Source organism: Tachypleus tridentatus, chromosome 13 (genome assembly GCF_004210375.1).
Source record: "Tachypleus tridentatus isolate NWPU-2018 chromosome 13, ASM421037v1, whole genome shotgun sequence".
In the NCBI taxonomy this organism is placed as follows: Eukaryota; Metazoa; Arthropoda; class Merostomata; order Xiphosura; family Limulidae; genus Tachypleus; species Tachypleus tridentatus.
The window spans coordinates 36354908-36381995 of NC_134837.1; the positions used below are offsets into that span (position 1 = coordinate 36354908).

The 27088-nt window shown below is 33.1% G+C and overlaps 1 protein-coding gene across 3 annotated transcripts; it reads right to left on the reverse strand.

Moving 5' to 3' along the window:
* Positions 1 to 1951: 1951 nt before the first annotated feature.
* On the reverse strand, positions 1952 to 26888 carry Ctr9 (RNA polymerase-associated protein Ctr9). Of its 3 annotated transcripts, XR_013021765.1 has the most exons (3): positions 22836 to 26888; positions 22189 to 22271; positions 13667 to 16402 (listed from the first exon to the last, which is right to left on the reverse strand). XR_013021765.1 is itself a non-coding variant. In XM_076482886.1 (2 exons), exon 1 carries the CDS (start codon positions 26694 to 26696, stop codon positions 22875 to 22877), a length of 3822 nt encoding a protein of 1273 aa, XP_076339001.1. In that variant the 5' UTR covers positions 26697 to 26888; the 3' UTR covers positions 1952 to 2172; positions 22836 to 22874. The 3 variants fall into 3 exon arrangements, 2 of the variants coding, with proteins under 2 accessions (XP_076339001.1, XP_076339000.1); XM_076482886.1 differs by lacking the exons at positions 13667 to 16402; positions 22189 to 22271 and adding an exon at positions 1952 to 2172; XM_076482885.1 differs by lacking the exon at positions 22189 to 22271.
* Between the last annotated feature and the right edge of the window lie 200 nt (positions 26889 to 27088).

The following is a 27088-nucleotide window of genomic DNA, read 5'->3' on the forward strand; positions in this document are numbered from 1 at the left end:
GAAATTAATACAAACAAGTTTAAGTTAGGAGCCTGATATAGGCAAGTTCTTCACACAAGTTCTCAGATTTTTATATTATATTTTTATACTCTGAATTATCTTAAATCACAGATAGGTATACAGTGGTGAGGAGTTGTATATAAATTACTTCTGATATTTTGGTTGAAGAGAATTCAAAGGACCAATCTGTTAGTTTAATTTGAGTTTCTTCTCACTTAGGGATGCTTTTCTAAAATTAAGATATCATGATTTAATAAAATAGGTGCTTTTCTTAAGTTAAAATGTTTAGATCTACAGAGGAGAATATTTTCCTAGGGCTGATATGTTATGACCTACAGAGATGTGAGAATTTAGCCGTATTTTGCAGAAAGTGTAAAATAATGTACGTTAATATAAAATTATCTTAAAAACACAAGGAAAAGGTATTAGTAAAGCAACTGGTTTTCTAAGAAAGAATGTTGACTTATTGCAAAAATTTTAGAAGAGGGCTACTAGAATGATTTAGAAGATGGAAAAACATTATAAGTGATAGGATGGGTAAGATCTTGTTTTTTGAGTTGTAAATTCAAAGACTTAGTGCTGTTTCACTAGGGGCCAACCTTATTTTACAAGATTATTTTGGAAATCAACAACATAGTCCCCCTATTTCTCTGTGCTATATTCTGAAGATAAACAAGAGGACACATACTTAAGATTTAGAAAAAGACAGACTAAAGTCTAATTATGATAGATTTGTTTTTCTAACAGGATGTCAAGCTGCATGTTAACTTATCAACATGGATCAGATATACCAATAAAAAAGTATCAATAGAGCTAAGTATCCAATATCGTGTACCATAAAAGACAATCTAACAAATAATGAACTTGATATTTTGGCTAAAGTTGTTAACAATTTGCAAAATAACATACTGTGAAAAACATTTCACATAATCAATATCTTCATGGTATGATTCTACTAATTATATAGTGTACAAAATATAACAAACCTAAAACTGATATTAAAAAGTTTCTAAAACTTGTTTTAGACATAAAGGATATAGCTAAATGAGGGTAACTTTTGGTAATGTTAATGTCTTGTGGCAGGAGTGCCATTTAAGTAGCATATGGAGACATTTTCTCTATGATTATGTATTTAAGTCACCTGTAATTCTTTTAATTGACTGCAGTAGAATAATGTATATGTATGAGTATCATTAGCAGTATCAAAAGCAAGTACATGAATAGTATGTACTTTTATTTATATATAAATTATAAAAATATGATTATCACTCTATATATTTTTAAAGTATGCATGAATCTTCTATTTCATCTCTACAGATTATCTAAAGATATGATTTTCAATCAAATATAAACTGGTAGCTGTGGTGGTAGTCATTTGTAATTTATTTAACTTGGAACCATTGCAATGTTTTACAAACCTTGAAAGGTCAAAACATACCTTTTAATACAGGCTTTCATGCATACATTTATAAAATAATATACTGTACATTAAAACAGACTGTACTTAGGTTAAGGTATTATGACCTAATAAGGTAGATGCTTTATTAACCGTATGGTAGTATTAAATATTGTGTACCTGAACTGTTTGAATGGTACAAATTCATACAAAAAGTATTCTCAGTAAATACTTTTATATTACATGGCTTATCACATTTTAACTTTTAAAATAGTTTGGATTATCTAGGAGCTTAATGCTCCTGAACCTCAAAGTCCCCTCCTCAAGACATCCAAAATGGTGTTCCTGGTTTGTGGAGATCGTAGCATTTTTAAATTAAACATTTTTCTATATTTCTACTCTAGCTTGTGAAATCAGTATAACAACAATCATGGTCATCCAACTTAAAACATTCAGCCTTGAAATTTTTGTAGTGTTACACTAGAACTTAAGGCATCAGGAAATTGTTAGGATGGTAATATTAACACAGTCTTACTGAACACCATCACAGTAATATTCTTTAAAATAAATAAATTTATTACTCAAAGCACATTTACAAGTAAGAGAAATATTATAATTTACATAACAGTTTCTTGGCAGTTGTTTTTACTTTTTTGTTTCAAAATACATTGTCTTTAAAATAACTTTCCTTAAATTCAGCTTTTATATTTTAACAACAATTCAACATTTCTATATATACGGTTAAATACTTCTTTTCTTCTTCACCAAAGGTGAAACTGAAAAGAGAATCTATGACAGACTTTAACTGGCTGTACCCTCTGCAAGGCTTAGGTAAACAAACCATAGAAATACCATTAGGCTTAACATTATTGTGAAGTATATATAATACACACAGAAATTTCAATACAATAGTACCTTGGTTCTCGAATGACTCCCTCCTCAAACAATTCGGTTTTTAAACATATTGTTTGAGAAAAAAAATGTCTCGGTTGTCACATATAAACTCAATTCCCGAACCAAGCTGTTGTGGCCCGAACCCCTGAAATAACCCAACTGATGACCCAAACGACCCTTTGACCATTTTCGACCTACGCCAAGCTTGTTCAAAACATTTTAACAGCACCTGTTGCTCAGTCCACATCCCTGCTAAAATCTGCTTTTTTTTTTCTCCTTTTTCTTCTAAATATTCTGATTAAATAAGCCACCATGGGGTTAAAGAAGGATAATGAAAGCAGCAAACTAAAAAGAAAAGTTGTTAGAGCCACAATAGAGGTGAAAAAAGATCTCATAGCAAAGTATGAGAATGGTGTTCGCGTGTCTGACCTTGCTACACAGTTTGGTCTGGCAAAGTCTACAGTCTGCACCATACTGAAAAATAAAGAGGTCATCAAAGGAGCTGATGTTGCAAAAGGAGTGACAGTGCTTACAAAACAAAAATCACAAACAATGGAAGAGGTAGAAAAACTGTTGTTGATTTGAATAAACGAAAAACAGTTAGCTGGTGATAGCATTTCCGAGACCATCATTTGTGAGAAAGCAAAGCAGTTGCATGCTGACCTCCTGAAAAACACCTCTGGAATGAGTGCTGATACAAGTGATGCCTTTACAGCTAGTAGGAGGTGGTTTGAAAAATTTAGGAAGAGAACTGGCATACACAGTGTGGCGAGGGTGCCAGTTCTAACAAAGACACTGCTGATAAATGTGTTAGGGAATTTAAGGACTATGTAGAAGCTGAGGGCTTTATTCCCCAACAAGTGTTCAACTGTGATGAGGCAGGCCTCTTTTGGGAGAAAATTCCAAAGAGGACTTACATCACCAAGGAGGAGAAGTCACTGCTAGGACACAATCCAATGAAGGACAGGCTAACTCTACGGTTATGTAGTAATGCAAATGGGGACTTAAAACTTAAGCCTTTGCTTGTGTACAATTCTGAGAACCTGAGGGTTTTTAAGAAAAATAAAGTTTTTAGTGAGAAATAGGTCCAGCAAGTCTCAAGCAAGTTGTAGCGGTGCAAAGAGACAAAAGAGAAAAAACCCCAGAAGGAGAGTTACCTGACATTTTAATGGAAGGTGACTGGACTTCCAAACAATAATAACCCTCCTACTCTCCATGTTCCTCACCACGTTTCACTTGTGCCATCAGCTCTCCTCAGCACAGGTAAAGTGCAGTTAAATTTTCATTTATTGTTTTTTTTTTAATTGTGTTTATAGTTTTGTGGTTGACTTTATGCATGTAAGTATTATTATACAGGTATAAATAAGCAATATTTTACCTAAATGCTTCATACTGCATAATTTTGGAGGTCTGTAACAGATTAATTTAATTTACAGTATTTCTTATGGGAAAAATTGATTCGGTTTTTGAAAAGCCTTCTGGAACGGATTAAGTTCAAGAACTGAGGTACCACTGTATTTCCTTACTATAGCTTACAAATTAAACTTTTTGAAACCTACAATATTTCTTTACAGATTTCATTTGTTTACAATAATGGGTCTCAGTGCATAAATAATACTTTATGTTGAATTCATTTGTAATTCAAATGCATTTCTAACTTTAAAAAAACATAATTTGAATAACAAATTCATTGCTTTATTTCATATATTTATGAATTACAGCTTCACAGCTTCTCCACATACTTCACTTTCTTGATATTTAGTAGGACCTCATTACTAACACACTTATGTCTAATACAGTCATATATGAACACCTGATATTATTAGAATTCTAACTGCAAGTAACAAATATAATATCTATTATTTCAAGATTCTTTAAAATATTAAATGAATATTTCTTTTCAGCATTAAAAGTGCTGAAAACATTTGAGTTCTGTCTTCCAAACTAGGCATTGTTATCATTAAGATCAAAGTGATATGTTCAAACATCTCTTTATAGATTAAATAAATCTAGTTCAAGTAGATGATTATTCAAACTGGCCTTCCATTTTAAAACTAATACCCCATACATGCTATAGGATAGAATCTTTCCCAAACTTATGTTCCCTGTAGAAGACAGGAACATCTGCTAAAGTTAGAGCTGAGTAATTAGTAGCATTTGCTATTTGATAAACTGGCAGCCCCATTAACTGGTTACATTCAGTTATTCAATTAATACACTGGTTTTAAAACCATAGTATACACAAGCAAACAAAATATAGAGTTGGCAGTAGTTTCTGATAGACAGTTACCTTCCCTCTAGTTAGAGATCTAACAACAACAAATAATATACAAGTTAGCAGTTACCACAAGGCAAAGAAAAAACAGTCAGTAGCATGTGCTACAAACCAGCTGTCTTCCCCTCTACTCAATGTAATCACCAAAACAAACTAGAAGTAGAAATAGAAAATAACAATAAGGCTACAATTGGGCAGAGCACAGACAAACATGTTATTGATAAGTTATTAAATTCCTATAAACAATTAAGTAAAGTTGAGACGGTCGTTATCTAATACACTTGTTTTTAAGTTCAATTTGGAACCATAAAATGTCTCTGTATATCGTGTTTATGTCCCCAACCTCTTTATTTTAATCGTTTCCCTATCCCCCGCAGTGGTTCAGCAGTAAATCTGAGGGATAATTTCTCTATAAACTGGGTTTTGACACTCGTGATGAGCACAGCCCATTATGTAATTTTACGCTTAACAACACAAACCTTTGGGCTGGTCATTGTCTAACTGTTTAACCTGATGTGCATCTGACCTTCATTAAACTTGAAATCAAAATTAGCTTTTCCGCTTAAAACAACACAGTTGTTACAGTTAATGCTTCATTTAATAGTTTGATATTTTCTTTACTTAATTATTTTTTCTATTCTCTTTCAGTGTAGAAATAAAATACTTTTTTATTATTTTATTTAACAAGTATTAGTTTTATGAAAGTTTGTGAAATTATAATCTAAGCATTGTACAAACGTGCCTCGATACCCATGTTATAAGATGTTAAAACTGGCTCTAATATCTATATTTCGATTATTAAAATTATGTTAATTGTCAAGAGCACCTTTTTGCACCCGATATTTATTTACATCGTAACAGATATTTTAAACATAAAATAAAGTTACTTTTTCACAATAAATATTAACTGTGGAAAAAGCTCTTCAAATACGATCATTGTATTGGCTGAATAGAAGAAGAAGAATACAAAATACTATCTCTGAAAAGGTGTTTAATAACATGAACAAAAGTTATAAAAGAAGGTTTAGGCTTGACTTGTTTGTTATTGTCAGGTTCTTGGATTTTTCTTCGGAATAATTGGGTAAGTTCGGCAGAATAACAAGAAATTCGATATAAAATGTTATGCAGGGTTAAACTAAAGTCTCCGACTTTAAATGAATTATAAAACAAAGAGACTGAATATAAAACAAAGTTTGAATATTTATTATTATTTATTCAAAGACACGAAAAGAAGAAATTGGGGGAGTGTTTTTGTTTGTTTTGAAGTTAAGCACAAAGCTACACAATAGGCTATCTGTGTGTCAAAACCCAGTTTCTAGTGTTGTGAGTTCTGCCCCTGGTGGCAGGGTGAAAGAAATTTAACTTCTTTCTTGACAAATGTTCCGTGTCAAAATTACATACATTTAAAATTTAAAATTCACTTTACAAAACAAAGGGAAAAGAAAAATATAGTATGCCTACGTATTACATTTGTACTGTGAATAAAATAATTCATAGTTTGCGACACTTTATCATAAAAATGCACTTTGCATTTTGGAGCTGTGGTTACATTATAAAAATTTGAGGCCTGGCATGGCCTAGCGCGTTAAGGCGTGCGCTTCGTAATCTGAGGGTCGCGGGTTCGCGCCCGAGTCGCGCCAAAACATGCTCGCCCTCCCAGCCGTGGGGGCGTTATAATGTGACGGTCAATCCCACTATTCGTTGGTAAAAGAGTAGTCCAAGAGTTGGCGGTGAGTGGTGATGACTAGCTGCCTTCCCTCTAGTCTTACACTGCTAAAGTAGGGACGGCTAGCACAGATAGCCCTCGAGTTGCTTTGTGCGAAATTCCAAAAAACAAACTTATAAAAATTTGATCAAATTCTACCCTTCAGTCAGAATGTAGTAGCTGACTTACGTCTAGTTTATCAGCTCTAACTGAGAAATGTCTGTTCGTAGACAGACCCTGTGTAGCTTGGCGCGAAAATCTCTGAAACACACAAGTAATCAAGCTAAAAAGACCACTGTAGTGCACAGTTTTTTTTTGTAGCTCGTAAAATTGATATTAAATAACTATTTTAGCTTTCTTATATATAATAAGTACATAACCTATGACTTCTAAAACTCCACATTTTCTTGTATCATGTATTACAAATATTTTCTTATTTCTGATGTTAGTGCTTACGGTATATGTTTAATAATAATAATAAAGTATTTCTTTCATAATTAATGTAGATTTACATTTGATGTTTTTACCTAATTAACTGAACCTTTCTAAGTAATCATTCAGTATTCTTCGTTCTGAACTGTTTGAGTTCATAAAATATTACTAATAAATAGTATAGATAAGTGAAATGCTTCTATATAAGATGTGCGTTTCTGTAAATGCACAAATACTTACAACTGTTGCAAATATATTATTATTGAACAGTTTTTGTTGTTTTTTTCAAATTTATTATTTAGGGAAAATAATGTGAAATCCAGTCTGCATAATGATAACAAATTAGTTTATTTCTTTCATTAAAGTTTGTAACTAGATACTATCACTTGTGCATAGTGGTAGGCCTAAGTTCACAAATAACGCTTTCGCTTTCAACAGAAATTTACTTGCTCATTGTACTATGATAAACATACAGATAAACCTTTTGTAAAATTTCACGGTTAATTAACCAATCAATTGTATGCACGTTATAACTAACACTGTTCCGAATACTTATCTACTATTTTAATTCCTGAACGAACTGAAAATTATTCCAAAGCTTCATTGATTCTCAACTTTATAATGTAGCATTATTTCTAGATATTTTATAGTCCTTCGATTATTAAAATTCACCGATATTCCAGGTATTCTTGAACTATTTTTAAAAACTTCCTTGATTTTAACATACTGTGCTCCCTCTCGTAAACATCTAAATTAAAAAATAAAATAAAATATATTTACAACATTGTTTGTTTGAAGTTAAGCACAAAGCAACACAATGGGTTGTCTGTGTTTGCCCACAACGGTTATCGAAATCCGGTTTCTAGCTGTACAATTTCAGAGATATACCGCTCTGCAACTGGGAGGATACTTATAAAATAATTATATATACATTGCTGGCCAAAATCTTAAGGCCAATAAACATAACGAAAAAATATGCATTTTGCGTTGTTAGACTCAGCCACTTATCTGAGAAGAGCTTCGAAAGATGAAAATAAGAAAAGAGAAAATAAAAATAAAGAACTTTTTTAGCATTTAATAGGGAAAGTGTGAACACTACGAAATTAGCCTAAATACTAGCTGGTTAAAAGTTTAAGACCATACTGAAACGAAGTGTTAATCGGTAAACACGTAACGAAATTTAGTCATTTGTGTTCAAGCATTAGCGTTGTCAACATCTCCCACTGACATCTGTGTTACATTGGACAGAGTTTGAACGTGGCAGAATTGTCGAGCTGCAAAAGCAAGATCTCTCTCAACGTGCCATCGCTGGTGAGATGGGCGCAGTAAAACTGCTGTTGGAAATTTCTTAAAAGACCCTGAGGGATACGGAACAAGAATTTCAAGTGGTCGGCCCAAGAAAATTTCCCCGGCGTTGAACAGGAGAATTCAATGGGTTGTCCGGCAAGACACCAGGCGATTATCGAACCAGATTAAGGTCCTTACGGTCGCAGAATGCAGCTCAAGAACAATAAGACGGCATCTACGAGAAAAAGGCTTTAAAAAACCGTAAACGTTTTCAAAGGTCACGCCTCCTTCCACACCACGAAGCAGCTCGGTTAAACTTTGCTGAGAAGCACCAAAAATGGGATGTAGAAAAGTGTATGAAGGTTTTGTTCTCTGATGAGAACAGATGGCTTCCAACGTTACTGGCACGATAAGGATATCCCACCGGAGACATTTTCTACACGACACAGTGGAGGAGGTTCTATCCTAATCTGGGGTGCTTTCTCCTTCCATGGAACAATGGAGCTTCAGGTTATACAGAGGCGTCAAACAGCAGCTGGCTGCATTGGCATGTTGGAGAGAGCATCCTTATTGATGGAAGGCCCTCGTTTGTGTGGAAATGACTGGATCTTTCAGCAGGACAACGCTACAATCCACAATGCTCGCAGTACAAAGGACGTTTTTCATGGCGAATAACGTGATTCCTTTGGATCATCCAGCGTCTTCGCCCAAACTGAACTCCATTGAAAATGTTTGGAGATGGATGGCAAGGGAAGTTTATAGAAATGGACATCAATTCCAAATTGTGCATGATCTTCGTGAAGCCATCTTCACCACTTGGAATGACATTCCAGCCAGCCTTCTGCAAACGCTTATATCGACCATGCCAAAGCGAATGTTTGAAGTTATTCGCAATGACGGTCGTGCAACTCACTACTGAGACCTCTTGTTGGGCATTTCCTACCCTGTTTAGGACTTCTTTTTTGGTATGGTCTTAAACTTTTGACCAGCTAGTATTTAAACTAATTTCATAGTGTTCACATTTTCCATATTAAATGCTAAAAAGTTTTTTATTTTTATTTTCCCTTTTCTTATTTTCATCTTTCGAAGCTCCACTCAAATAAGTGGTTGAGTCTAACAACGAAAAATGCATATTTTTTCGTTATGTTCATTGGCCTTAAGATTTTGGCCAGCAGTGTATGTTTATTCACACGTTTTATTTTGATTATGTGGATCTCAAGTGCAAATGATTAGCGTTTAATGTGTTTCTAAGTAATAGCTTCTTGTTTGAGAGAAGGTTTAGACACAATAATTGAAAGGCGTTGTTAACAAACTGCATATATCTAAGAGGTTTTGGGCAACGTTTAGAACTGATACTTGATAACAAGATACACGATAGGAGTTTAAAATGTCATTTAAAACTTCCTAGATAGATATAGTTTATTAATAACGACTTACATTTATTTTCCTTAAATTTTATGGATGATCATGTTCAAAATTAGATACACTTTTAAAAGTTATATTATACTTACGATGATTATTTTGCACTGTTAGTTTATTACATGAAATTAAAAATAAATTAATTCTCTGAAGCTATCCTAATCTTATGAAATATTATCTAGATAGCTGCTGAAAATGTGTGGTGTACATCATCTGTTTTTATCTACTTGAAATACTGTAATATGTATTTTGAATTCCTTTTTAATCTGAATACGAGCAGATTTCGTAGAGCATATGATTGAAAAGCTCTAAAGTAGATCCTCTATCATTTCATCTTTGTTGTTTTTGGAAATGAATAATATCTGTTACGAACTGGGAAGAACATTGCTTAATATGAGTTACGTAAGAATGTAAATACCAGTATTTTTCAATGGTTGTTGAGGCGATATATGTATAGAGAGGTTAGGGCTTGGCGTATGTTGTAATGAAAATAACCAATCACTGACAATCGCAAGTCATCCTGAGTAAATGGGAGGTTTCGTGAGTGCTAAAGAACGTTGCATTTCGTCAATCTGGTCTGTAACATATAGTATAGTTTAGAACTTTTTCTTCAGCATCAGTTCTGTGATCTAGTAGTGGTCATCATCCTTTTGCAAGTAACAACTATACACGCATTGTTTTCGATATCTAACAATGGCTGTTCGTTTTATATTGGCTCAATTAGTAAGATTTATTACTACTTTACAATTGATATTTTGAGAAAATATACTGTTATCTAGTGAACTTATCTAATACTTATTAACAATTCTGTGTTGCATCCCGGATGATATTGTATTGACAATTATAGGTAAATAATATTTCTAGAGTGTTGTTATCTCATGTGGGGTTTTAAATCTCATTAACTATTTCAATGGTGTATTATCTACTCAAATAGTGGATTTTTTACCAAACAACCACTGACACGATGGTGTTTCAAGAAGCTCACAACTCTGAGCATTTGCTTCTTTATTGTACAGTATCTGTTTCAAAACATGAGTGTATAACTAGCATACACACCAAAACGTTCCACTTCGTCCTGCACCGATTCCACTACCACTAGCATTGGGTTTGTTTTGTTTTGAATTTCGCGCAAAGCGACTAGAGGGCTATCTGAGCTAGTCGTCCCTAATTTAGTAGTGTAAGACAAGAAGGAAGGCAGCTAGTTATCACTACCCACCGCCAACTCTTGGTCTACTCTTTTACCAACGTTACATTATAACGCCCCCACGGCTGAAAGGGTGAGCATGTGTGGCGTGACAGGTATTCGAACCAGTGACCGTCAGATTACGACTCAAGTGCCTTAACCATCTGTCCATGCTGGGCCCTAGCATTGGGAGCCAACAATTAAGTTACATTACCGCACTGGGTCTTCCACCAAAGCCTTCTTCAGGTTAACTTGTATATTACCACGTTATTGGCCCCCCGCTGATACAGCGGTAAATCTATGGATTTACAATGCTAAAGTCAGGGGTTCAATTCCCCTCGATGGGCTCAGCAGATAGGCCAATGTAGTTTAGCTATGAGAAAATGCACACACACCTTGCCATTGTCAATTTTCATAAAGTTGAAATGTATTTCAGGTGAAATGCTTAATGTAAGGTTTCAGGAATGTTAGTGCTTCCTAACGATCATTTCATGTGAAATACATATTTTTATGAGAACTTATAATGGTGTGGTGATCTAGAATTTGGCCATAAACCAGTTGTAATACAATGCAAGCGCTGTGAAGACTTTCTCTTGGTTACAGGATGAGACTAACTTTGCACTGCAGTTGTATTAGTATAATCTATGGAGATTCCTCCTCTACTTACAATATCAACAGTAAATTCCACGTCCATGCCCATTCTTCTGGTTCCAGTCTATCTACTGGAATGTCATTTTCAAATTTTCAGTCACAGAGTCGAATGTGTAACAAAATACTAAGACATCATTAACATAGATCAGACATTTCTCACATTGAAATCCTTTCAGCTAAAGCTCCACTAGCCTCTGAGAATTGGCAGGCACATTACACGGGCTACGTAACCTGAAGATAAACTGAAATAACCCATCTCTTATGCTGAAAGCTTGATTTTTCAGTATCTTAATATCAGGCACAATGTACTAAACCATCAAGCCCTTTTCAATGCATCAAGACATTCAGTTCTTTATGGTAGTGGAAAGATAATATATTTGTTTTTTAATTTCGCGCAAAGCTACTCGAGGGCTATCTGCGCTAGCCGTCCCTAATTTAAGTGTAAAACTAGAGGGAAGGCAGCTTGTCATCACCACCCACCGCCAACTCTTGGGCTACTCTTTTACCAACGAATAGTGGGATTGACCGTCACATTATAACGCTCCCACGACTGAAAGGGCGAGCATGTTTGGTGCGATAGGGATTCGAACCCGCGACCCTCGGATTACGAGCCGAACGCCTTAACAAGCTTGGCCATGCCGGGCCTAGGAAAGATAATATAAAATATTACATTCACTCATCTAAAATCAATACATGGCTTGAGTGTACCTTCCTACTTTTACTACTAAAGATGACCGAGAAATCTCCAAATATCGTACAGTCTCATTCGTTAACATCTAATATACCCCAGAACTAGCTATATTCACAACTTTTCAGGAGAGTTAATTGGATGGACATCACCTTTATCAGTATGACACTTGCTCAAACCAATCAACCATCTCGTTCCACAAATACATCAACAAGTTCAGTCAATTAGTCTTTTGTAGAGTTTCTGCCATTAGAATTGTGGTACAATTCTTAAGTAACAAACTTAATTGTGTTGGTAGTACTGTACTTGGGATGTAATGGATAAAACCCTAATGTTGCCACTAGCTTCAGCTATTTGTGTGCTTCACTCACCATGTCAATGACTATTCCAGCATGAAAATAGTTAACTGGTCATACATAACTGTAGAACAGCTGGAATTTCCTCTCTCCTTAAACAGACAACTGTTAAAGTTCATGCTTGCTTTCTGAACATAAAACAGCTTATTTCTTGTACGACTTTACATCAGTGCACAAGGATAAATTACGACTTCCTTTCCCACATACACTCGTGCAGTCCATTCTTCCTGTATATGGTCTAGCTAACATAATCTAACTCTCATAAAGAACAGTTGCTGACTAGCTGCAAAGTAGAACTAAGATAAGCTCTGCAGTAAATCAATCCCATGAGTGCTGATGCAATAACCAAGGTTACCATACACAACTATCTTCAATCTGTGAGAAATGCCTCTAAGACGTAATAACCAAGATATAGCTCCATACGTGCATAGTTTACTTCCATTTGCGGAATAAAGTCTAGGTCAGATATAGTTGCACTTCAAGCATCCTGTATACACTATAAGATCTACTAATGTTACAGCTGTTTATGTATAAACCAGGAATTCCATTTCCCACACTTACGTATATATACATACTCTGAGAGCCACATATCAGGGCCCATCCATCTCTGAGAAATATGGGATAACCACTGAACAATTTGGTATACGTTATCCACTACACTCCCAACAAATTGGTGACCAGAACCCTTGAGTTACATTAGTTTCCAAAAGTTATTGGCATTGTTTATTGCTTGTTGTTGGCTCTCTTGCACTTACTGCATCATTAGAAATACTCCCATATCATGATCAAACCACCTCCACATTTAACTATAAGTACAGGGTGCTCTGTATTAAGTCCCCATTTTTATGGTGGTCAATTTATGAGGAAAAGCTATATTTCATTCTTATCAGACCAGAGAATCTTGAGAACAAATTCTTCTCAATAAAACAAAACGTTACTGACAACATCCATAAAATGAATCTCTAGCCAGAAGGCGACAAATTTAATGAAAATCATCATATGAGGTTTTTCTGTATGAATAATTGATCAAAAAATAGATAAAATGTCAGCATATCACAATGGAGCAACACTAAGAGAGGACTTGTTGTTGTTTTTTAAACCTAAATGTTATCAACACCTCCCATTATGCTATGTCATCATCTAAACAGTCCATTCTGCATATGAAAACATGTGTAAAGAGGAGTCTTGATAATAGCTAATCAATGTGTAACTTATCTTTTGGATACTCTTTATACTTAATGTTTCAGCAAAGTTTCAATATACTGCTTATTTTACATTCATAAGTAAATGTTGAAATAGATAATTACTAGGAATTTTTCTAATTGCAAATATGTTACAAATTTCACATATGTACAAGTTAATAAGCCACAGTACACAAAATTTGTAAGAATGAAGACTTGTGTTGCTAAATAAAACTAAAACCTGATAACATATTGCAGATACATTTTGAAATATTTATCAGTGTAAATATATATAAAATATAATAGTCAAGAAAGAAAAAAAATGCATTTTCAATCAGACAAAGGCTATGGTATAATCATTACTTTTGTAGAATAAAAAACATTAATGCACAAACCTAGATTTATTTGTCAGTGCATAATACAAGCAACACAAATACCGATTACACAAGCAAACTTACTAAGGATACAAATTTTAAATATTCAAATTGCAGAACATATGCTTTATTTTCAGTTGTTTATATGTACAGTTGTATTATGAAAATAATGTATAAACAGGCTCCAAGATGTCTCAACATTTCCATACAAATATACAAGTGTTCTTTTATTTCTTTTATATGGAAATGTTGAGATATCTTGGAACCTGTTTATATAAGAATGTATAAACAAGCTCCAAGATGTCTCAACATTTCCATACAAATATACAAGTGTTCTTTTATTTCTTTTGTAGCAAACCTTATCTAACATCTACAAGGAAGAATTCACTTACAGATTCAATACAGAATGTTAACTGTTTACAGGACACTTAATGAATTATGTGCAAAATTCTAAGAACAGTGAGTATGGCATTCCTGAACTATAATGACATGCAATTATTGATTTCTAATATTAATATTACTATAATCCATGTTCTCAAATTATATCATACAAAGTACAGAATAAGCTACTTTAACATTAACACAAAGATAGAAAATTATCAAGGAACTTGAAAAAAAAATTATGGATAAATTAAGAAGCAAAGCACCTGATACATCCATCAGTTTCACAATTTTGTTTACTGTATTACAGTGTTAATATTACAAACACAATTACATTTCCTCAATCTGTATTGGTTTTACATCATTAAAATTTAAATTAAACATTAGCATTTGTGACAACTTCTAGCAATATATTTCTATTACTATGTACTTCCCCTTAATATCAGTTTTACTCAGCTTTTCTATTTTAAATATTAAATACTGACTTTTCCTGCCAAATTAAAAAAAAAAAGCAATTAGGAAGACAAGAAAAAAAAACTAAGCAACAAATTTACAATTAATGAAATTACTATTTCCTTATCCATATATATTTTTACTTATTAAAACAAGTAATTTTTTTTATGAAACATATATAGAGTTGTTTTCCTCAAATAAGCTTCAACAAAAGGTAATAATGCAACAAAGAACAGTTTTTTATTTTCATTATTAAAATTCAAAGCCACTCATTAATTTGTACTCGGTAAGTATTACTTAACCTAGCAATGCTTTCCTTAAACATAGCACAACATATAAACATTTTCTCTACAATCTATAATTTATTTTTAAGCAAACAATAAGCTGTATTATATTTTTTTTTATAAAACACTGAAAAGATATCTAAATAAAGGTAAATTTCTTTAACAGAACTTAATTTTAAAACATCTTTGATGACAGCTATACAACTTCCCTTATTTAATGTCAAAATGCTCATTATTTACTTTCAGTTGAAACAAAGAAACTACAGAAGCATCATAAATCATTTCAATTGAATAAGATTCAACATTAAACTATCAGTCAAACACACAGAAGATCAACTTTTGAATACTGCTTAAACAGAAAGAACTATCAGTATTAAAATTTACAAGATTCATTCAAATAATTTATCTTTCAAATCAAATTTTAATTTAATTTTTAAAGTTTAAAAATTCTTTTAGGACAAAGAATAAAATAAAATGCTTCCAAAATAAACCTATTTTTAAATTTGTAAACTTCAAGCTTAATAATTTAAGAAAACAGTTTTGTGACATGGATTCTTAAGAAATTGAAATACCATTACATACTTGTCATGTTTAGTGTATCACAACTACCAAATTGGAATAGGATATATATAATATACTAATTCTCATGTTTTAAATTATTACTTTCACAGTTTTATAATAGATGGGAACCCAATCAACAGCAAGAATGAAAAAAGTTATTTTAGCACAGTAGTCGATAAAGTCGCTCAAGCCATCAAAACAGTGCTTTGTTACCAGCAATAAGGCCCAAAAGAATTTTAGTATATTTATCTACATGTTCATCACAATTTTAAAAATATTATTCCTTCTTTATACAAATCAGGCTTCATTTGGAATACTGCATACAGTGTTGGTTTCCTTATCTAAGAATACTGACTTACTGGAAAAAATTTAGAGAAAGGCAGTGAGGACAATGGGAGGGTTTACAGAGACAGGTTAAGATTTTATTTTCTCTAGAGAAAAGATGAGTACAAGATGATTTAATTGACGTTTAAAACATTATTCAGGGGATCACTAAGATAAAAGCCTCTCATTTCATTTTGCTATGTTGTGAAAATAACAGGACAAGAGAACACAAGTACAAGATTTTAAAAAGACAAATTAGGTTCCAAGAATAAACATTCATACCAATGTCCCTTTTCTCTTGCAACATTTGTCATTACATATTCAGAAAAGGAACCAGAATATACAATTATTACCAATTAGTCATTACTGTTTCATAGATACATATCTACTTCCCAAAGAGCTTAATGGGACTGTACATCAAAAATCCAAGTAATCATATATTAAAGATGACACAAACTGTAAAAAATGTCTTAAGTTTGTACATTTGAGATAAATGATGCAACATTTAGAAACACAGTCCTCTTCCTGGAGGTTAAGTCCAGTTTCTTATTTTTCAGCCTGTAAAAGTAATTGAAAATAGATTTATTGTCACAGTAACTGTAGATACTTAAAATTTCAACTAAAATGTGTTTTGAAAATAACTGTTTAAATATGACTTAAGTTAATGACACTAGATGTTAACACTAAGGAACAGTAAATCAATCAGTGGTACATGTACCACTACCAATGACAGATGAATTTTCAAAATGGTAGATACTCAATATTTTTTACTCCTGCATGTTTGTGAAAATTACAACTTTAAGGAATTTTCTGCTATGTTGTCAACCACAGTTGCATTTGCTTATTAACATTGATAATTTAGCCTCAAACAACTAATTTGATAATTTATGTATAATTTAAAAAATTCATTTATACACTGCTAGTGTTTGATAATTTTCATACAGATTTAGTTGCTTTATCATCCAATAAAGAACATATTATTTTCAAGACTAAATTAAATTTGAAACATAAATCCACAAAATGACATTTGTGAGTGTCAGAGAATGAAATATTAAACCAGAAACAGCACAAATAAAAATGTTAAAATTTCCATCATGAAAACTCTAACAGAACACTTCCACTATAGTTGTATTCAAATGTTTGCTTGCAAGCTGGAAACTTTAAAATACTTTTAAACTTTCAAAAGGTGAAGAAGATAAGTCTTTGATTTGTATAATTGTTGTTGCTGCATTAAAATCCTCTAATCATTCATACATAGCACCTCTATATTATATAGTGCTGTTGCATGCACGAGAGCAGCATGTCATAACACTGGGAGGAACCTACAATAAGGGGTCTGTTGAATAAAACATATAGTAGATATTCAGTGTATGTTTTATTCATAATAGTACTCTTACAATGATGGAATAAATGTGAAAAAATTATAAGCTAACATCCTACAGAAGACTAAACACTGATGTTGAAATGATAACTAATAAGTTTAGGTACCTACTGTAAGCAACTTTAATTTAATAAGATACCTTTCCATACAAACACTGCCACTCCTTCTTTTACTTTGAGTATACTATTACAATTTCCAATACATTGTTTATTATTACATGTTGTGTAAAAAGGAATTTTTTGTTATAGTTGAAAACACCAATTTACTTCCAAACTGTTACTCTGTCCTGTTTTGCTGTTATGTTTAATTGATCAACAATATACTGTAATTGTGACTGCTAACTGTTTGGAACACTGACTGTTAATAATACTTTGCTTTCCCAAAGTCACCTGTAATTCCTTTAATTGACTGCAGTAAAATAATGTACGAGTATTACTAGCAGTATCAAAAGCAAGTACATAAACAGTATGTACTTCGATTTATATAAGTTATAAAAATATGATTATCATTCTATATATTTTTAAAATATGCATGAATCTTCCATTTCATTTGTACAGATTATCTACAAAATATGATTTTCAATCAAATATAAACCAGTATCTATGGTGTCAGTCACTAGTAAATTATTCAGCTTGATACTATTTTAATGTTTTACAAATCAAAGATCAAAACATACCCTTTGATACAGTCCTTCATGCATACATTTATGAAATGATATACTGTACATTAAAACTGGATTTTATTATGTAACATGACACTGAAATGCTAGAAAAATCCAAACAGAAAAATGTGCCTAGTTTAATGAGTGCCCCAGAATGTGAAAAAAAAACAAGTCAATAACAAGAACTAGAAAGTCTTAAAATGTGTACTTAGTGTATGAAGATTTGACAAGGATTTACTTTTTGTCTGAGATACATTGATGATAATGTACAAAAGAAGAATAAGGTAATTTTATAATGTGAGTTTAAATACAATTAAAAGAGCAAATAATTTTAACTTCTGTGATAAACAATAATGTAAACAGCAAAAATATTTTCCCATTTCTTTCAGTGTTTAAGCTGTAAACAAATAAAATTCTTAATTTAAAAGCAGGAAGGTACCATAACTTATACAAAATTCCAGTTAAGCTTCATTTGTTGTAGCAGATGTACTTTAGGTCCTCTTAATACAGAAAGAATATCAATAATTGGTGAAGAAGGTAAAGATAGGCCTCTAGAATGGTATTTGGTTCTTTGATGTTTAAAATATCAGGATGTTTAAAGTCTTGGTCTTGTTTTCTCTGAAGAATAGAAAAATAAGATGAAATGTGATCCAGGTGTTACAAATCAACAGAATTTAGACAGTATTACTTCAAGTGGTCTATAGGAGTGGTGAAACAAAAAAAGATTGATATCAGTGCTCAATTGCTGAAATTAATACAAACAAGTTTAAGTTAGGAGCCTGATATAGGCAAGTTCTTCACACAAGTTCTCAGATTTTTATATTATATTTTTATACTCTGAATTATCTTAAATCACAGATAGGTATACAGTGGTGAGGAGTTGTATATAAATTACTTCTGATATTTTGGTTGAAGAGAATTCAAAGGACCAATCTGTTAGTTTAATTTGAGTTTCTTCTCACTTAGGGATGCTTTTCTAAAATTAAGATATCATGATTTAATAAAATAGGTGCTTTTCTTAAGTTAAAATGTTTAGATCTACAGAGGAGAATATTTTCCTAGGGCTGATATGTTATGACCTACAGAGATGTGAGAATTTAGCCGTATTTTGCAGAAAGTGTAAAATAATGTACGTTAATATAAAATTATCTTAAAAACACAAGGAAAAGGTATTAGTAAAGCAACTGGTTTTCTAAGAAAGAATGTTGACTTATTGCAAAAATTTTAGAAGAGGGCTACTAGAATGATTTAGAAGATGGAAAAACATTATAAGTGATAGGATGGGTAAGATCTAGTTTTTGAGTTGTAAATTCAAAGACTTTGTGCTGTTTCACTAGGGGCCAACCTTATTTTACAAGATTATTTTGGAAATCAACAACATAGTCCCCCTATTTCTCTGTGCTATATTCTGAAGATAAACAAGAGGACACATACTTAAGATTTAGAAAAAGACAGACTAAAGTCTAATTATGATAGATTTGTTTTTCTAACAGGATGTCAAGCTGCATGTTAACTTATCAACATGGATCAGATATACCAATAAAAAAGTATCAATAGAGCTAAGTATCCAATATCGTGTACCATAAAAGACAATCTAACAATTAATGAACTTGATATTTTGGCTAAAGTTGTTAACAATTTGCAAAATAACATACTGTGAAAAACATTTCACATAATCAATATCTTCATGTTATGATTCTACTAATTATATAGTGTACAAAATATAACAAACCTAAAACTGATATTAAAAAGTTTCTAAAACTTGTTTTAGACATAAAGGATATAGCTAAATGAGGGTAACTTTTGGTAATGTTAATGTCAAAGGTGAAACTGAAAAGAGAATCTATGACAAACTTTAACTGGCTGTACCCTCTGCAAGGCTTAGGTAAACAAACCATAAAAATACCATTAGGCTTAACATTATTGTGAAGTATATATAATACACACAGAAATTTCAATACAATAGTACCTTGGTTCTCGAATGACTCCCCTTCTCAAACAACTCGGTTTTTAAACATATTGTTTGAGAAAAAAAATGTCTCGGTTGTCACATATAAACTCAATTCCAGAACCAAGCTGTTGTGGCCCGAACCCCTGAAATAACCCAACTGATGACCCAAACGACCCTTTGACCATTTTCGGCCTACGCCAAGCTTGTCCAAAACATTTTAACAGCACCTGTTGCTCAGTCCACATCCCCGCTAAAATCTGCTTTTTTTTTTTTCTCCTTTTTCTTCTAAATATTCTGATTAAATAAGCCACCATGGGGTTAAAGAAGGATAATGAAAGCAGCAAACTAAAAAGAAAAGTTGTTAGAGCCACAATAGAGGTGAAAAAAGATCTCATAGCAAAGTATGAGAGTGGTGTTCGCGTGTCTGACCTTGCTACACAGTTTGGTCTGGCAAAGTCTACAGTCTGCACCATACTGAAAAATAAAGAGGTCATCAAAGGAGCTGATGTTGCAAAAGGAGTGACAGTGCTTACAAAACAAAAATCACAAACAATGGAAGAGGTAGAAAAACTGTTGTTGATTTGAATAAACGAAAAACAGTTAGCTGGTGATAGCATTTCCGAGACCATCATTTGTGAGAAAGCAAAGCAGTTGCATGCTGACCTCCTGAAAAAACACCTCTGGAATGAGTGCTGATACAAGTGATGCCTTTACAGCTAGTAGGAGGTGGTTTGAAAAATTTAGGAAGAGAACTGGCATACATAGTGTGGCGAGGGTGCCAGTTCTAACAAAGACACTGCTGATAAATGTGTTAGGGAATTTAAGGACTATGTAGAAGCTGAGGGCTTTATTCCCCAACAAGTGTTCAACTGTGATGAGGCAGGCTTCTTTTGGAAGAAAATTCCAAAGAGGACTTACATCACCAAGGAGGAGAAGTCACTGCTAGGACACAATCCAATGAAGGACAGGCTAACTCTACGGTTATGTAGTAATGCAAATGGGGACTTAAAACTTAAGCCTTTGCTTGTGTACAATTCTGAGAACCTGAGGGTTTTTAAGAAAAATAAAGTTTTTAGTGAGAAATAGGTCCAGCAAGTCTCAAGCAAGTTGTAGCGGTGCAAAGAGACAAAAGAGAAAAAACCCCAGAAGGAGAGTTACCTGACATTTTAATGGAAGGTGACTGGACTTCCAAACAATAATAACCCTCCTACTCTCCATGTTCCTCACCACGTTTCACTTGTGCCATCAGCTCTCCTCAGCACAGGTAAAGAGCAGTTAAATTTTCATTTATTGTTTTTTTTTTTTAATTGTGTTTATAGTTTTTGTGGTTGACTTTATGCATGTAAGTATTATTATACAGGTATAAATAAGCAATATTTTACCTAAATGCTTCATACTGCATAATTTTTGGAGGTCTGTAACAGATTAATTTAATTTACAGTATTTCTTATGGGAAAAATTGATTCGGTTTTTGAAAAGCCTTCTGGAACGGATTAAGTTCAAGAACTGAGGTACCACTGTATTTCCTTACTATAGCTTACAAATTAAACTTTTTGAAACCTACAATATTTCTTTACAGATTTCATTTGTTTACAATAATGGGTCTCAGTGCATAAATAATACTTTATGTTGAATTCATTTGTAATTCAAATGCATTTCTAACTTTAAAAAAACATAATTTGAATAACAAATTCATTGCTTTATTTCATATATTTATGAATTACAGCTTCACAGCTTCTCCACATACTTCACTTTCTTGATATTTAGTAGGACCTCATTACTAACACACTTATGTCTAATACAGTCATATATGAACACCTGATATTATTAGAATTCTAACTGCAAGTAACAAATATAATATCTATTATTTCAAGATTCTTTAAAAATATTAAATGAATATTTCTTTTCAGCATTAAAAGTGCCGAAAACATTTGAGTTCTGTCTTCCAAACTAGGCATTGTTATCATTAAGATCAAAGTGATATGTTCAAACATCTCTTTATAGATTAAATAAATCTAGTTCAAGTAGATGATTATTCAAACTGGCCTTCCATTTTAAAACTAATACCCCATACATGCTATAGGATAGAATCTTTCCCAAACTTATGTTCCCTGTAGAAGACAGGAACATCTGCTAAAGTTAGAGCTGAGTAATTAGTAGCATTTGCTATTTGATTAACTGGCAGCCCCATTAACTGGTTACATTCAGTTATTCAATTAATACACTGGTTTTAAAACCATAGTATACACAAGCAAACAAAATATAAAGTTGGCAGTAGTTTCTGATAGACAGTTACCTTCCCTCTAGTTAGAGATCTAACAACAACAAATAATATACAAGTTAGCAGTTACCACAAGGCAAAGAAAAAACAGTCAGTAGCATGTGCTACAAACCAGCTGTCTTCCCCTCTACTCAATGTAATCACCAAAACAAACTAGAAGCTAAAAAAAGAAAATAACAGTAAGGCTACAATTGGGCAGAGCACAGACAAATGATCATGTAACTTCATGATTAACAAATAACAATATTTCAATTACTTAACTAATTAGAATAATAAAAAAATAAGCAAAAAATCAATTTGATTAGTTAGTTATTTTTGTGAAAATTAATTTAATCATAATTTTAATCAACTGTTGGTATGCTCAAAAATGGTAAATAATTTCAGTTAACTTATTTCACTGTAATTTTGATTAAATTATTAGTTTAAGTAACACTAATTAAGGTTACTACTGCTTGTAGATAATCATCCAGCTATAGTCAGGGTTTTATCATTCTTTAGAATGGGATTTACTTATAGCCATGAATTCACTTAACAAAAAAATTACATTTAAATTTTCACTTAATTCAACCAGTATGCAATAAAATATTAAACAACTGCTTAGTATAAAGTTTGGGATCAGCAAAATATCATAACTAAGGATTACAAGGTGCCAAAGGATATACTTGTATTTTAGAATTCCCTAAAAAATTACAGGATCAAAAAACATCTTACAATTACCTGTCACTTTCACACAGCTAAAATTTCAATATCAACCAATCAGTCACTATCACTGGAGTTATTTTGGGCATTCTCTTCAGATCCAACAGGGCTGTTTTGTGGTGACCTTCCTTCACTGCCAGATTCGACATCATCCCCCTTTCTTGATTCATCATCTGAATTATGTTTCTCAGACCTGTCTGTAGCATTCTCCTCTTCATCTGAATGCTCTGATACATTTTCTTTTCCAGATTCTTCAGATGCAGAGGCATTGTCGTCTTTTTCAGAATGGTCAGAGGCATTGTCTTCTTTCTCAGAATGTTCAGAGTCATTTTCTTCTTTATCAGATTGCTCTTGGACATGTTGTTCCTCATCAGAATTATCTGAATCATTTTGCTCTTTTGCTGATTTAACTGAACCACTATCTTCATCAGCTGAGCCATGCTTATCAGAAGCACCTTCGTCATCAGTGTCTCTTCTAACAGAAGCACCATCATCATCTGAATGGTGTTTATCTGAAACACTGTAATCTTTTTCTGATCTTTCATTATCAGATTCATTCTCAGAAGATTTCCTGTCCCTCTCATCATTAGATTTGTTCGACCTTTCCGATTTCTCTTCATCGGACTCAGAAGAAACCACTTTTCGTCTCTTGTGCTTTTTTTCCTTTTCAGAACCATTATCAGAATCAGAAGCTATTTTGTTTTTAGGTTTTTTAACATCACTATCAGAACCACTTTCACTATTGGATAATACATCTTTTTTACTAGCATTTCTTGCATCTTCATTACTGGCACTACCTTCTTGTTCTTTATTTTTATTTTTGTCATCACTGTCGGAGTCATCACTTGATGAAATTGTTGCTTTTGAAACAATTCTACTTCGTTGTTTTGCTGTCAAGCCATCATCCAGCACCTTCTTGGACTTTTTGCTTTCTTGACGTTTTGAAGGTTTCTTACGTTTACGTTCTTTCTGAGACATTTCTTCATCTTCGCTATCATCTTGTGGTTTTCCTCTCCTTTTACGATGGATCTTTTTCTTCCTTTTCTTTTCTCCATCAGCACCTTCAACTCCTTCAGAACCACTAAGAGGCCGTTTTCTTTTCTTTTTAGGCTCACCCCCTTCACCACTACTGGAGCCATCATAAATATAATCATCTTGTGTTTTTCTTCCACGGCCTCTTTTATGTGTCTTTTCTTCTGAAATTTCATCAAATACCAGCTTATTCTTGCTCTTCTCAACAAACTCTTGTCTTTTTTGGATTAACTCCTGTTCTTGACGTTGTTTTTCCTCATCAGCAATACGTTTCTCCTCTAAAATTTTCTGTCTTAAAATTTCTCTTTCTTCTTCCTGTTTACGGCGAAGTTCTTGCTCTTCTTCATCCAACCGACGAGCTCTTGCTACATGATACTGAGCTTGGCTCAAGAGATCCTGACACTGTCTAGCTTCAGCATTAGCTTGAGCAAGATCATATTTCATACGATCACCGTGAACACTAAGGTACTGAAAATATCTGTGAGCAAGTCCAAGTTCATGAACAGCATTCAAAACAGTTTTAAGATTACTTTTTTCATCTTTTAAAACATGCGTTGCAAGACGCTGCAAGACCAAGGCAATATTATATAACAGAACAGTATCCTGTGGGGCAACACGCCTAGCTCTCAAAAGTACTTGTTTACATTCTCGTAGCTTTCCACATCTAAAGTAAGCTCTTCCCAAATACATCAAAATTTCTCCATTGTGATACTTGAAAAATTTTTTCAAACAATTTTCATACATCTGAATAGCTGCAACATATTGACGTTGTTCAACATAAACATGAGATATATTCAGCCAAACATCACAAAAATCAGCAGTAGCTTCACGAACCTGTGCAAATACATCCCTTGCTTCAGTAATGTATCCCTTATGTGCAAGAACTGCTCCTATGCCATTGGCTGCCCATATATTTTTGGGATCTATGCGAAGTACTTGTTTATAAATGGCAATTGCTCGATCCTGGTGTCTTTTTTCTTTTTCTTTATCTCTTGTAGGTTGGTGCAGTGTCTGCAGCCAAACATTTCCTAAAGCAACAAGAGAATATGTATCATTCGCTGTTGCATCCTGTTTTAAAATACGCTCAAATTTTTTTTGGCCAGGGCCCCACTCTTGTTTTGCAAGATGAAGGTTACCAATTAGTGACCATGCATCTGGATGGTCTTGATTAACTTGCAAAGCTTCTTTAAACCAATCAGAAGCTTCATATATTTGCCCCCTATCTCTTGCCATACATCCTAATCGAAGATAGCAGTCAACGTAATTAGGATGCTCTCTTAAAATATTTTTGTATAGTCTTTCAGCTTTATGAAACTGACTTAAAGCTTCAAATAAACGAGCAAGATTGTAATTAGTCGTGACAGATATTGCACTATAATAATGTTCATCATGTTGTGCTTCGTTACGGGAACGTTCTAGTGATGCCTCATAATATTTTTTAGCCTCCTGCAAATTACCTAAACGAAAATGAAGTGCTCCTACATTATTTAGTATTTCTGGTGGAACATCAGCCTGAACTTTTTCATTCAAAATTCGTGTAGCTGTGCCATAAGCAGACAGTGCTCCTTGAATATCTAATTGTTCAAGAATTTGAGCAAGTTCAATCCATGCTTCTACATCATCTGGAAATTGCTCAGTTACTTTTTTTAGATGAGATTTTGCTTGATCTCTTTTAGACTGACTATTAGAATGAGCATACAGTGACCCCAATATTTTTATAGTTTCATAATTTCCTGGCTGAGCTTTCAATACTTTTTCAAAACATTGGGCTGCATTTTCAGTATCTCCTCTATAAATATACATCTGACCTAAGCCAAAATGTGGTAACACAAATGATGTTGATGCAAACTGAGTAGCTTGGTAATAATATTGGAAAGCTTGGTCATAATCTTGCTGTATGTGAAATGCTCGAGCTAGTTGATAACAGCTCTCAGCACGCATTGCTTCATTTTCAGTGTTATGGAAAGCATGAAGAGCTAGATGCTGCACCTTTCCATAATCTTTCTTAAAAAAAAAATGGTTGGCTAAATGATTGAGAACCATTGGATTTGTGGAATCAATTCTATAAGCTTTGGAAAGCATCTGTACACCATTACGAATTGATTCTGAAGATTTTAAATTCAACTCAAGAACTGCTAAACCCACTAAAGCACCAACACACTGTGGATCCAGTTGCAAAGCTCGTTCAAAAGCGAGTTTTGCCTTTTCATGTTTTCCAAGTTTATAGAAGCAATGACCCATTCCTAATCTAACTGCTGCAGGACATTTTGGGCTAGTGCGAAGTGCTTTTTTATAAAAAGCTAGGGCTCCTCTGAAATCTTTTTTGTTGAAAGCTATACAAGCTTTACCAAGTAAAGAGGGGATGTTGTTTGGGGACTGATTGAGAACAAAATTAAACTGTGCATCAGCCTGATCCATTTTATCTCCTTCCAACATACAAAAGTAAGCTCGACCCAAAAGGTGATTTTGATCATACATTATAATTTTGTCAGCAGTAGTATATAAAAGAGTAGCTTTAGTAAATAACTCTCTTTTCTTATCCTTGTTTTTCTCTTTGTTTGCCTGCTGAACGTAAAAAGCTGCTAAAGTGTCTAATGCCTTCATCTGGTCATGTTCAAAATCCCTATAATCCAAATTAGCATCAGATCTGGAAATATCAAGCAATTTTATAAAATCTTCAACTTTTCCTTGGCGATAATATTCCAAAGCCAGTGTAACCCACAAGTGAAGTTGGGCTTGTTCCTGTCGTAAAATTCCCAAAACTTCATCTCCTTCAGGGAGTTGATCCAAATCAAGCTCGATTACCTCGTCTGTATCACGAAGTGGAATTTCGACTGATCCTGCCATTGTAAATTTGAGCTGATTTCTACTGCAAACCTGTAGATTCAAGTTTCAGTAAAAAATATGAATATTAAAATATCGCGATATGAAGTATTTTATCACTTACGCTGAACCTTGTATACGTAAACCGAGATAACGCCTCACAAACACTTTTCACTTCGTACCACAGCCATCTTAAAAAGTGAGAACTTCGCTGCACTCTGGTGAATTATATAGCCATGCATATATATATATATATATATATGTATAAGACATAAATTAAAGAAAGTATATAATAATAAAATGAAATAGAAAGTAATTTATATTAAAAATATAATAATGACTAATCACTAGATATAGTTCCACAAGGTCTTTAAAATGTTTTGTTTTAAGATAAAATAAAACCAAATTAAGTGTAA